We start from the raw sequence: 13,060 nt of genomic DNA on the forward strand, positions 1-13,060 counted from the left end.
TCTTTAAGATGGTTTCTTTTTCCTTTTTCTTAGTTCTTCTTTAATATAGAAATATAGAAATATAGAAATACATAGAATATAGATATAGAATTATATATAGAAATATAGAATGTGCTCTCATACCCAGTGTCTCAGGTGCTTTCTCTGGTGCCCAGTGTGCGCAGGGCATAGGGGGAGAGGGGAAAAGGGTGCTTGTGCTCAGCAAGCTGCCCAGGAGTGCAGTGGAGAAGGGAAAATGGCCAGAAGGCCCTCGGCCTTTGGTGCTTCTGCTGAAGCCTTAACGCTGCCCACAGAGGAGCTGGGCAGGGGCTGGAGCTGTGGGGATCGCTGTGATTGTGGTGCCTGGAGATGGGCACGAGGCTTCTCCCAGCCAGGAAGCGCCGTCTGTGTCCTGCAGCCCGTGGGTTGCTGGCGGGATTGCTGAGGGCTCTGAGGCTCTCTCAATCCGGTTCCTCTGGAGCTCCATCGGGGCTGCGCCGCTGCCGGGCAGGTTGGCCGGGCTGGGGGAGACCAGAGGGGCTGGGGTGGAGGGACGCCTGGAAGGAATGCGGTGCTACAGAGGCCTTGATGGGACAAGGCAGTGGGAAGGCACAAGGGGCAGGTGTGAGGGAGGAGGTGGCAGGAGGCTCCAAGGGCACAGGAGGCCCCTGAGGGGCCGGGGTGGTGGAAGCACTGAGGAATTGGGTGTCAGAGGCCACAAGCAGCCCCCGGGCAGTCACCTTGTTCCTGTCACCCGCTGCTCTGGTGCTTCCCCTGAGAGACTGCCATGCCTGCAGCAGAAGCCCTCGAGGCTGGGCCTCAGCAGCCCCGAGGTGCCCAGGCTGGGCTGGCTGGGGACAAGGAGGGCAAGGAGGCCCTGGCAGGGCACAGCCACTGGGTGCTGCCAGGGCAGCGGGCAGAGGCAGGGCTGGCGGCCAGCCCGGGCCCCCGCGCCTGCCCAGGCCACGGTGCTGAGACCGAGGCTCCCCTGACACAGAGCTCTGTGTCTGCACAGCTTCTGCCTCCATGGGGAGGGTGGTGATGTCTCTAGAGCAGCGCTGCTGAGTCGCTGCTGCTGAATCGGCTCTGGACAGAGCAGAAACTGCACCAGAGCGTGCACAGGAACAGCCCTCAGGGCTGGGCTGGAGTGGCCAAGATGCCTCCTTCTCTTGCAGGAATAACAGAGATGATGGACACAGTCCCTTCAGTATATATGTTCTATAGGCTGCAGTTAGGTTCTAATGTAAATACATTTCTTAGATTGCAATTGCTATAGAGGTCCTTTCATTGTAAATACATTTTATAGATTGTTGCTATGAAGATTCTTATAACGTAAATACATTCTGTAGTTCATTGGTGGTGGTGGTGCTGTTGTGTAAATAAATTGTCCTTGTTTGTCACAGGCTGTCTGTCTTTGCATTTGCTTTGGGCACAGGCAGCATTTGCACAGCTGTGGTTTCCCCTTGCCCTGGGTTCCTGAGGCTGGAGGTCCCTGGGGGTGCTGGCACAGCCACCTTGGGGCTGGGGTCCCCGTGCACAGGGGGGAACCACTGGTGGCGCTCCCGGCACTGGGCACCGCTCGTGTTCCTGGGCTGCTGCAGAGCGGTGTCCCCAAGAGCAAAGCTGTCACCAGCAGAGAGGGGGCTCTGACAGGAGCAGCCCCTGCAGCAATGCAAAGCAGGCAGGAAACCTTCTGCCACCCTTCCTGCTGCAGCCACAGGAACTCCTGGGCTGAGAGCTGGCACCAAGCTACACGGATGCAAAATCCACATTCAGGCTCTGAAGGCCTTTATGGCCTTGGGAATTGCTGGAGCCAGCATCTGGGGAGCAGCTTTTTCAGCTGCAGGGGCTGATATTAAGGGCTTGGAGCCCCCAAAAGCTCTGGCCCTCCTCTGCTTTGCATTGCCAGTGCTCAGATTGTTCAAGAGACAAAAGCCAAGCGAGGGGATCCTGCCCTGCTTGCGTTTCTGCTGCTGGAACACGGGCTGAGACATCACAACTCTGGGGGCAGTGATGTTACAGGAGTCCTGGGACCACTTCCATTAGGGCCTGGAATGATGGAATCCTGGAATGGTTTGGCTTGGGTGGGACCCTATAGGTCCTCTTGTTCAGCCCTGAGTAACCTCCCACCTCCCCAGGTTGCTCAGGGCCCTGTTCAGCCTGTCCTTTAATGCCTCTCTGCACAGCCTGGCCAGGGCCTCACCCCCCTGACACCAAAGAATATTTTCCTAACATCAAATCCACTCCTATTCCCCATTGGAACCCATTTCCCCTTGTCCTGTCACTACAGTTCCTGACAAAGAGTCACTCTCCCACTTCTCTGTAGCCCCTTCACACCCTGGAAAGGTGCTGCTCTTGCTCTCTTGGCTGCACGCGAGCATCACAGCCCCGTCTCCTCAGCAGCCATCCGTGGCTTCACATGTTCCTAGCGCAGGGCACAAATCAACTGCAGCCCTGCTGCTTTGGTTGGAGCCTCCCAGTTGGATCCTAAATGAGCTGCAGAAATGCCCAGGTGCTTCTGTGACTCCAGTGGATACACAAATGGTTGGCTTGAGATAACAACAGCCCTGCTTTCTACTGCCACTGTTGTGTTGGAGGTACCAACACTGCCTTGTTCCATTTTATTGCAGTGTCCTAGTTTGACACTAGGCTGGACACCAGGCACGCTGGTGCCGAGGCAGTGAGATAATGCTTCAGCTATGCAAAAAGCTGGATGCAGAAAGAATTAATTACTTTGTAAAAGGGTATGTGAATGCAGAATTTTTTGGAAATCAGCAAATTTAGCATGTGATTATGAAATAGGTTGCAATATGAAGGTTTGGAAAGTATAATGTGAACATTAAGTTAAAAAAATGTATAAAAGGTAGTACTGTGTGAAGAATGGAGGAGTGAGTTTGTGCTGAAGCTATGCCACTCCCTCCCGGCATCAAATAAATAAATACCTGCTCTATAGGCCTTTATACCATGGAGTACTGTTTTCTTGCCCAGCTTTAGGGCATCAGCACCATGATCAGAGACACAGACCAGCTTCTGTTCCCACAGTTATCCCTATGCTCTGCACTTCCCCAGGTGTCTGCCTCGATGTTCACTGGGGACCTCCCTGTTTGTGGCCGTCCATTGCCGTGCTCAGCAGGCCGCCAGCTGTGTTTGCACATGAGCTGCCACAGGCAGACACACAGCAACTGCAGCAGAGGCTGGGCCAATTCTTTTTCTTCCAAAATGCAAGAAAGACAGAAAGGCACAAGGATACAAGACAGCATCTCTGTGGAGTCTCTTTGTCCAGCGAAATTCAGTAGCTGTTGGTGTTTTTGTGCTACTGCTAATCCCTTCCATGAAAAACAACATTCCAGGAAGGAGCAACATCATCTGACACATCCCAAGTGTTGCCACCAGTTGTTCCAGGTGCTCTGGCCAACAGTCCCTGTAGGATGGAGCAGAGCCCCCAATGCACGTTGGCTTTGGCTGCCCTCTGGCACAGAAGCCCCCCCAGGGCACAGGTCTCTGGGGCAGGAGATGGGCACCAGCGCTGCCAGGGCTCGGGGGGTGGCAGGCCTGCTTTGGCAAGGATTCTGACACCCCTGCTGATTTCAGTGGGGTCAGAACAGCACTCGGGCCCTGGCCCACACGTTCCTGGTCTGTGTCACACCGCCACGTTTAGGATGGCCACCAGGCGGGACATGTCCCAAGGAGGCCGTGACAGCTTCTGTGGAGGGCCCCGCGCCCTTCCCGCCACGGCTGCCTCGGCAGCCCAGGGGGCTCCTTCTGCTGCCCTGAGCCCACAGAGCAGGGCAGCCTTTGCTGATGGTTTGAGCTGTTCCTAAAGATCCTGTTGGGCTGTCTGAGACACTTGGGCCAAGGCATTGCTTCCAAGCTGGGCCACTTTGGCCGGGCTGGGTGGAGCCCCAGGGCAGGGGGCAGCGTGTGCAACGGCCCTTGGTGACACGGTGCAGCATGGTAACCGTGGAATGGAACGGGACAGGGTGTCCAAGGGCCCTTTGTGACATGGGGTGACATTAGTGTTGGCGGTGACACAGCCACACCACAGTGCCTGGTGCACGTGACAGGGCAGGACGGGACAGAGTGGTGCTGTGAGGAGCCCCCGCACGGCGCACTCATTCCTTGCTGACCCAGAGCCTTTCTGAGGCGTTACTCCTGCAGGTCACCTCGAGGCCAGACCACAGCACTCGGTGACCTGCAGCCTTCCCGAGGCTTCACTTCTGGTGAGGTGAAGCACCACACTTCTCAGGTGTGCTCGAGCCCAGACCGTGGCATTTCCTCACCACGGTCCTTGACGACGAGTCTCCTGTCCTTGTGGCACGAGCCCCTGAGACCCAAGTGCAGGACTGGCTGTCCTGCAGCCTTGCCAAGACTTCACTCCTGCAGGTGCCTTCCAGGCACAGCTGCAGGACTTGCCAACTCAGACCTTTTCTGAGCCACCTCTGCTGCAAGTAGCCATGAATCCAGGCAGTGATGTTGAGCAGAGACCTCCGAGTGTCCCCAAGATGACCTGGGTGAAGGAGGAGAAAGAAGGCCCTGGGACTGCCCCAGCACAGCAGCATGGAGAGCTGGAGCAATTCCAGCCACCGCAGCAGGGTGAGCGGCAGACCTGGGCCTGCAGGAGCTTGGCCTTGCCCCATCCCATCCCATCCCATCCCATCCCATCCCATCCCATCCCATCCCATCCCCCGGGGACACGCCCATGGACAGGACAGAAGTGGGGCTGGGGCAGACGCCCTGGAGCTGTACTCTGTGCCCTGGGGCCTCCTGGGGCTGTCCCTGCCTGGGGAGTGCAGGGCTGGGCTGTGTTCTCCGGCCTCTCCCGCAGCCCCTCAGCTCAAGCTGCGCTCGCTCTTTGCCAGGAGCAGCCATGGAGCGCACTCGAGAGCAGGAACGCAGCCGTGGCCTCTTCCGCACAACAGCGCAGGTACCTGCAGCCATCCCCCCCTGGGCTGGGCCTGCTGTCCCTGCTCAGCCCAGCACCACGCTTGGAGCATCCATACAATGTCCCTCATTTCTTGCCCTTCTGCTGCAGATGATTTGCAAATTCATGAAGAGAATTCGGGAGGAAGAGACCAGTGCCATGGGCACTGTGGTCAGAGCATACTCTCCCATCTTCAAAACCAAGGCCAGTGCTGCCCTGCTGGACATGCTTGTGGAGGAGGGTCCTTCCAATCCAAAGCAAGTAAGCAGCCTGTGGCCTGGCTTCGATCCTCCCAGGAATTGCTTGGCCACGCCAGCTGCTCACTGCGAGCCTTTGAGGCCGTGGCAGTGCGGTGGGAAGGGAAGCACTTCTCTGGGAAGCTGGGCACATTACTCCTGCTGGCAGCTTTCCAAGTTTCCCTGTGCCTTCTCCAGGTGCTCCCCATGGTGAGGTTCATCCACCAGTGGCTCAAGGCTAATGAGTTTCCTGAGTACAATCTGTGCAGGCCCCTTCTGGATCTGACAGAGGCACAGCCTGCTGACGTGGTGATGGCTCTCCTGCGTGTGGCCCCATGGTGTGACAGGTACAGGGCCCACGTGCCCAGAGGGCTCAGGGCATCCCCCTGCACAGCCTGGCCCAGGTGTCTGACAAACAGAGGATTCCAGGGCCCTGTGGCTCCTCCCTTTGTCAGCCCTGGCACAGCAGCCCCTGAGCCTGCTGCCCTCAGGGGCCAGTCCCCACAGGGCTGGGCTGCCACAGAGGGGCAGTGGGCAGAGGCAGGGCTGGCAGCCAGCTCAGCTCCCTGCTGCTGCCCAGGCCACGGGGATGTGTCCCAGACCCCCCTGACACAGAACTCTGTCCCCACAGAGCTGCTACCACCATGTGGAAGAGCATCATGTGCTCGTGCAGGGCTGCAGAGCCGGCCATGCTGATACTCCTGGATGTGCTGGGCACCTGGCCAGAGCTCAGCATGTGCACCTCCGACGGGGACCACACGGCTGTCCTTGCCCTGGCTGTGAGTTTCTGCAACTGACCTTTGACCCAAGGTGACCTCTCCCTCAGGTCTCCATCCTCCCTCCTCCCATGGCATCTCCCTGCCTCAGGCACTGGGCTCAAACCTGGCCTAGGAGCAGCTCCAGGGCCACCAGGCCGGCTGCTGTCCCTACATCTCCACTGGCCTCTCCCTGCCACGCTCGGGCCCTGCCACATGGACACCTGAGCACTGAGCACTGACTCAGGCTGCTCTGTCCTTCGCAGGCAACTGTGGTGATATGGAAGATACTCCAGCTGCCCTGTGTCCCACATGCAGTGACAGTGTATTTCCCCCGCCTCTTGGTGCATCTGCTCTTGCAAGTGCTCTTCAGCACATTGGATCTGCCAGAGAAGGTCGATACCTTCTGGAAGAGATGCCAGCAGCAACACGGCCTTGCCATCAGCCCCAACAGGTGCTCCATGCCAGTCCTCCTGTCCCTGCCATGTCCCCAGGGCAGCAGCCCGTGCTCCCAGCATCACCTGGGCTTTGCTGTGCACACAGGTTTGCAGTGCAGACCCTGAAGACCCTGCTCTGCCGACTGCACTATGAGGATGTGGTGGCGGCAGTGGAAGACGAGTGTGGCTGGGACACGCTGCTGTGTGCTGGCACGCACCACTGTGCTGTGGGTGTGCTGGCCAGGTGAGCTGCCACCAAACAGCGCTTGTGCCCCGTGCCTGGGGTGCCCCACACAGTCCCCGTGGTCATGGGCCCCAGAGGGCATTGTCACCAAGGGATGGCCAAGGACACTGCACAAGCCTGGGAGAGGAGGGTGCCCAAGAGCAGCTGCTTCCCAAAGGGCCTGGGTCCCCTTGCAGGGTGGTGGAGAAGGGCCAAGCTCCTCCTGGGAGTCAGTCCATGGAGAGGTTTGTCCCGCTGGCTCAGGGTCTTGGTTCCTTTTTCCTCCCGTCAGAGCAATGCGTCACGTGTCCCTGCCCTTGTGTTCTGCGATTGCATTCTACCTGCTCGGGCTGCTCAGCAAAGACACGGCACACGGGGATTTGGCCGCCATGGCGTTCCTTGTGGAGGTGAGCCTGAAGGGCAGCGCTGTCTCGCTGAGCTGTCTCCCAGCTCTCTGCCCTCTCGGTGCCGCAGCCGCCCGGGACGGTGCCCACGCCCTGTGCTGCTGCCTGGGCCCAGCCCTGTGCGCTGCTGCCCCATCACCGGCCTGTGCCCTTCAGATGTTGGAGTGCCTGGACTCGAGTGAATACCGTGACAGCGTCCTGGAGATCGCATCAAGCAAACTGCAGAGCGAGTGCAGGGAGAGGCGTCGCTTGGCACTCAGAGGCCTTGTGGTGCTCGGCAAGAATTCCTCCATGGTGAGAAGGGGGCAGCGGCTGCTGGCGTGGGGCTGGGGAAGGCAGTGGCTTGCGCTTGGTTGGCCTTTGGGCACTGAGGCAGCTGCTGCCAGCTCTCCTGCCTCCTGCCTCTTGCCTCCTGCCCCAGGCCTTTGGCACAGGCCTTTGGCCTCTGGGCCCTGTGGCAGCAGGGTGGCATTTCACATACTTGTGTTCCACACAGGCCAAAAGAATGTGGAGCCTGCATGAAAGGCTCGTGGAGCTCCTGTGGGAAAATGACAGCCATGTGCTTGGGATGAGCATCGCTCTCCTCAGCCGTTTGTTCCTGTACAATGGTGGCCCGATAACCATCCCCCTCGGCCTGCAGCTGGCTGAGGCGCTCCTGCCGCTCTTTGACAATGTAAGGCTCTGTGTCTCCAGCCATGGCTGCTGCCTGGGCATTGTGCCCTGGGCATTTGCAGGCCTGTGCCCAGGTGGGCCTGAAGCAGCTGATGCTGAGGTCTTTATTTCTTCCTTTCGTACAGGACGATAGCCAGGTGCAGCTGTGCTCCATGTTCATCTTCCAAGAGATGATGGATTTAGTACCAAAGGAGGGGAAAAAGGCCCTGAAGTCCCACGTGCAGCAGAGCCTGCTCCCACTCTCCTTGCACTGCCATGACGAGAACCAGCGCGTGGTTGATGTGAGGACTCGGCAGCTGCCGTGGCTCCCTGGCAGGGCGCTCGGCTGCCTCCTGCTCTGCTGCCTCGCAGGCTGCAGCTCCCTCCCGGTCTTGGTCCAGGGACGTGGGTCCTGTGCCCTGGGCTGTGGTGCCATCTCTGGGTCTCTGCTGCTCTCCAGGCCTCCCGGGAAACGCTGCTCTGTTCCGCCCGATTCCTGAAGAGGAAGGATCTCCAGCAGATGCTGCGGGTGGATCAGACCTGGAGGTTCGGCGAGGGCTTGGTAAGGGCGGGCTGGAAGCCCCAGCCCCAGGCTGGAGAAGCTCAGTGTGTGCGGCTGGCAGCTGTGCCGTGCCCAGTGCCGCACCCAGGGCCGCCAGCCTGTGCCCCACACGCTGCTCCCTTCCCTGGGCCCCGCGGGCTCTACTCCAGCCCCCTGTGGCCCCGAGCCGTGTGCCCATGGAGCCCCGGCACAGCTGCTCTGTCGGGCAGGGCAGCAGTGCGGCTCCCCGGGCAGCAGCCGGCCCTCTGCCCCCTCCAGAGCCCGGCGCCAGCGGCTGCTGCCCGGTGCCTCAGGGCTGGGCGGGCACGGGAGGCCGGGGCTGGCCGCAGGCAGCAGTGCCCGGCCGAGGGGCAGAGCCCGCACCAACCCTTCCCTCCCGCCGCTCTCTGCAGCTGGCACAGGACAGGAGCCGAGCGGCTGAGCACCTGCACCGGGCCCTGCTGTACCTGGACAGCCCACAGGAGTCCCTGCGAGCGGCGGCCATCAGGTTCATTGGTGAGCCACGAACCGGGCTGGGCTCCCTCCCTGCCCTGCCGCAGCTCGGCCCCAACTCCGGCTGCTGCCCCGGCCCTGGAGCCCCGGCTGCCCTCGGGGCTGCTGCTGCCGGCCTCTGGCAGCCGGGCCCTTGGGCTGAGTCAGGATGCGGCAAGGGCCGGGGCTGAGCCCTGCCGGGGCAGGAGGCCGTGTGGCCCCAGGGCTGGCAGCGCCGCTGGCAGGGAGCTGTGCTGCTGGGACCCTGACAGGCTCTGTGTTCCCAGGGATGGCCGGGTGGCACCTCCGGGGGAACAAACGAGAGCTCCAGAGCATCTGTCAGGGTGAGTGAGGGCAGCGGGCTGCCAGCCCCGGCTGCCAAGGGGAGCTGCAATCCCTGCCCCGGCTGCCGAGGGCTCTGCTCCCTGTGCGGACCAGGCCTGGTGTGGCCAGGGCACACACAGAGATTTCAGGGGCACGAGTGCCAATAGTGTCCAGTGGCTTTGGGCTGATCCCTTTGGTCCCTGCTCCCTCCTGGCCATGGCCAGAGCCACCTGGGTTGGCCCTTGCACGGGGCTCTCCTTGGGTCCCTGCAGATCCAGATCTGACCATGGAGATCTGTTCCTCTCTCTTGCAGCCCTTGATGACAAGGCACAGGACATCAGCCCTGCCATCAGAAGGCTGGCTCTGGAAACAGCCTTTGTCCTCCGGGCAGCTCCAGGCTCCATCTTGCAGAAGTGGCAAGATGGATTCCGCAGGGCACGCAAGAACCGCCCTTGTCTGTGGGCCCGTGGCTGGCTGTGCTGCTGGAGCTCTGAGGAGAGCTAAATTGAGAGGCTCTCTGTCTGCCGGGGCCATCTGAGCCGGGCAGGAATTTTCTTTAAGATGGTTTTTTTTTTCCTTCTTCTTTGTTCTTCTTTAATATAGAAATATAGAATTAGAAATATATAGAATATAGATACAGAATTATATATAGAAATATAGAATGTGTTCTCATACCCAGTGTCTCAGGTGCTTTCTCTGGTGCCCAGTGTGCGCAGGGCATAGGGGGAGAGGGGAAAAGGGTGCTTGTGCTCAGCAAGCTGCCCAGGCGTGCAGTGGGGAAGGGAAAATGGCCAGAAGGCCCTCGGCCTTTGGTGCTTCTCCTGAAGCCTTAACACTGCCCACAGAGGAGCTGGGCAGGGGCTGGAGCTGTGGGGATCGCTGTGATTGTGGTGCCTGGAGATGGGCACGAGGCTTCTCCCAGGCAGGAAGCGCCGTCTGTGTCCTGCAGCCTGTGGGTTCCTGGCGGGATTGCTGAGGGCTCCGAGGCTCTCTCTATTCGTTTCCTCCGGAGCTCCCCAGAAGGGAGCCCTGGGGCCTCTGAGCCTGGGCTCAGGCTCCAGGAAGCCTTGGGGACAGTCTGGGCTGTGTGGGTACCCCAAGGTGCTGCAGGCTCGGCCTCAGCTGCAGGGTGCCAGTGTTGCACGGCTGCAGTGTCCCCATGGGCAGGGTTTGCTTTGGAGCCTGTGCTTGTGGTGGCACAGGGAGCTCCGAACTGAGCTGGGCACGGACCCGCAGCCCAGCCCTGCCATCCTTGCAGCTGCTTTGGGCTGGGGGCCGGAGCAAGGGGAGCCCTGGGATCTGCCCCTGACAGATCCCTTCAGACTGCACAAGGAAATGCTGGTGCTGGTGGCAACCCTGCCCAGGGCAGGCTTGATTCCTTTCATTTTATCCCTCAACACCAGAGTGCATTTAGTTCCTCTCCAGGGATAACACATAATTCCCTGCTGGTGCCCATGAAGCTGCAGCCCCTCCCGGGCTCACCCCTGCCCCAGCTCTGGGGTCCTGAGCACAGAAGGAGCTGGAGCTGTTGGAGGCAAGGCAGTGGAGGCCCCAGAGATGCCGCAGGCTGGAGCCCCTCTGCTCTGAGGAAAGGCTGAGAGAGCTGGGGCTGCTCAGCCAGGAGGAGAGAAGACCTTGAGGAGGCTTCACTGCGGCCTCCCTGGCTGGGGGCTGGACATGGGGGTGTTCCTGAACACTCATGAATCTCAGCCCAGCCCTCTCCTCAAGCAGAAAATAGAAAGAAAAAAATATTAAATGGACAAAGAAAAGGGGGAAGTGTGTTTATTTGTGTATCAAGAACTTGGGGTGAAAAAATTAGCCAGGTGTCCTCAGATCCTTTGTGTGATGCAATGGATAGGTACAATAAATCCAGTGGAATCCCAGTGTTTCCTTGGCTGAGGACAGCCAGCTGCCCCTGATGGGGACACCAGCCCAGGAGGCTCCAGGGCTTTCTGGGATTTGGGAGCCTTTTTCCTCCAGCTTGTTTTCCTGCTGACAGGTGCACAGCTTCCAGGCCACTTCCACTCTCCCAGGCAAGGCATCAGAGGGGTTTAATGCAAGCTGTGATAAAATGTCTCTGTCTTTCCTCACAGCTATAAACCAACCAAGGAAAGCCGTACTCCTGGTAAAAATCACTGGATCACTTTGGACTTCAGGCTTTAATTTTTACCAAGCTTTGATTTTCATCAGGATTTAATTTTACTCAGATCATCTGACTTTCAGGACATACATTAATCTTTCATTTTCATCAGACAGTGAAAAGCTGTCTGATTGGTAAAAACCCATTGGTGAAAGCTCAATGGGTTCTGGTTAGGCTGGTGGGCCTGAGCTTTGTGGGTGTCTCACTGCATTCCCTGGCTTGGACAAGCTGCTCTTGGTCCAAGTGTCCCGAGCCAGAAGCCTGATGAAGAGAAAGGCATATGGGAAAACAAGTTTCAATAAAACCTTTGAGCTCTTGTTATAAATGTTGGGAAGAGATGCTGACTATTCCTTGCTCACCAGGTAAAGCTAAGGAGTTTTTAAGCATGGAGCTGAGAATAGCAGATTGGCTGGAGAAGAGGGTGATGCCCAGACGTGCACACTGCCCACCAAGGCAGGAGAGGACCGTGCCCTCACACCCCATGAGACAGCCCTGGTGGTTGTGCTGACCCTGTGCCAGGATTCCCTGGGGCTGCTCTGCCTGAGCCCCCCTCAGCTGGCTGTGCTTGTCCTGCCTCCCTCCTCCTGTGGTTGTGCTCCCAGAGGGGTGTTTGTGAGGGGCTGTTGGAAAAGCAGATTAATGAGCGAGACATTGAGAATTAAACCAATCCAAATCCACACAGTAAATAGGGCTGCTGTCAAGTGCCGTTCCCGAGAGAGATAATATCCCTTCCCCCTTAATTTCTTAGTAAATCCATTATGATTAATGCTAGTACAGTGGGAACACTGTTATTATAAATACATGGGTGATGGCAGAGCTGCAGCATTAATAACACTGGGTATTACTTAACTTATTAGCTGCTGTTTTTGGTAGGACTCTTACCCTGCTGCATTAAGCTGAGCCTTGCATTGCAGCCTTCTCTGGGCTGTCTCTGCTGCAAGGACACAAAGTGAGAAGCATCTCCTTCCTTCTGGCCAAAAGCCACCCCCCGCCCCCCCGTGGCACTGGCACTCAGCTGAGCTCCCAGTGGGTTGGTGGCACCTGTGGAAAGCCTGGGACACTACTGATGGAGTCTTGTGGTGTTGGAGACTAGCAACAAGTGAAGGAGGGAATGGAAGCAGGACCTGGCACCTCCAGGTGAACCTCAGCCCTTGGGGACCAGGGGACATGAGAGGACACTGCAGCCCATGGGGACCTGTCGCCCTGAAAACTCAGCTTCTGAGCTTGCTAACATAGTTTTCTAAGGACTTTCCCAGGACAGTAACTGTAAACATAGATATGTGTACATTCTTTCTGTTACACGTCTTCTGATGGGCATTTCTCATGGCCAGTGCAGTGAGAAAGTGTTATCCTGAGCATCCAATGCCTGGCCATGGTAAGAAGCCTATAAATCCTGGGAGGAAAAATAAACTCTGCTCTTTCTTCACCACACCTCAACCTGTGTCCGCGTGATCTATTGATCTTCAGCGGTAACAGGGACCAGGGCCAGCTTGGCAATATTCTTGTCCCTCCTTGTGGCCTCACGGCTTCAGAGCTTCTCTGAAGGATTTTCCAACACCTTTTTTGCTGTATTTTGTTGGGAAGGTAGAATTAGAAAGAAATTATAAATATGGCTTTGTAGCCAGAAAGGCTAAGGAAGAAATACAAATGATAGCACGATTTGAATAATTCAAAGAAACCGGGCTGGTATGCCAGAACACATTCTTTCCTGCAATAAAACCAAGCTGAGACCCCTCATCCCAGCCTTATAAGGAAAGGTCTGAAGGACCCTGAGATAACTAAAAATATGCAAAAATAGCGATTTCTATAGGTTGTACACAAATGTTACTATATTAGTATACTTAGAAAGATTGGTTAGTAAAGGAATAGAATATTCAAAGGTATAGGTTATATAAGTAGTGGTATAGAAGAGCTCGCTTTCTCTCTCTCTCTCTCTCTCTCTCTCTCTCTCTCTCTC

At 57.6% G+C, this 13,060-nt stretch overlaps 1 protein-coding gene across 2 annotated transcripts; it reads left to right on the forward strand.

The window, feature by feature from the left end:
* The first annotated feature begins 3,370 nt into the window (after window positions 1-3,370).
* LOC147650280 (maestro heat-like repeat-containing protein family member 7) lies at window positions 3,371-9,637 on the forward strand. 2 transcript variants are annotated; one of them, XM_086852769.1, is made up of 15 exons: window positions 4,016-4,572; window positions 4,839-4,903; window positions 5,012-5,161; window positions 5,335-5,483; window positions 5,768-5,915; window positions 6,158-6,345; window positions 6,435-6,572; window positions 6,844-6,958; window positions 7,112-7,249; window positions 7,452-7,628; window positions 7,753-7,908; window positions 8,067-8,168; window positions 8,561-8,663; window positions 8,927-8,983; window positions 9,277-9,637. In XM_086852769.1, the coding sequence occupies exons 1-15, from the start codon at window positions 4,434-4,436 to the stop codon at window positions 9,465-9,467; spliced, it is 2,016 nt and encodes a 671-aa protein (XP_086708895.1). In that variant the 5' UTR covers window positions 4,016-4,433; the 3' UTR covers window positions 9,468-9,637. The 2 variants fall into 2 exon arrangements, with proteins under 2 accessions (XP_086708894.1, XP_086708895.1); XM_086852768.1 differs by having other exon boundaries at window positions 3,371-4,572; window positions 6,844-7,249.
* Window positions 9,638-13,060: the final 3,423 nt, after the last annotated feature.

The sequence above is a fragment of the Cyanistes caeruleus genome, chromosome 16 (assembly GCF_971803275.1).
Source record: "Cyanistes caeruleus chromosome 16, bCyaCae1.hap1.1, whole genome shotgun sequence".
Taxonomy (NCBI): Eukaryota; Metazoa; Chordata; class Aves; order Passeriformes; family Paridae; genus Cyanistes; species Cyanistes caeruleus.

Coding starts and splice junctions, on each gene's coding strand:
- LOC147650280 (XM_086852768.1), top strand. CDS start 4,434: ATGAATCCAGGCAGTGATGTTGAGCAGAGACCTCCGAGTGTCCCCAAG. Junction 6,346..6,434: donor CTTGCCATCAGCCCCAACAG/GTGCTCCATGCC, acceptor CTGTGCACACAG/GTTTGCAGTGCAGACCCTGA. Junction 8,664..8,926: donor GGCGGCCATCAGGTTCATTG/GTGAGCCACGAA, acceptor CTGTGTTCCCAG/GGATGGCCGGGTGGCACCTC.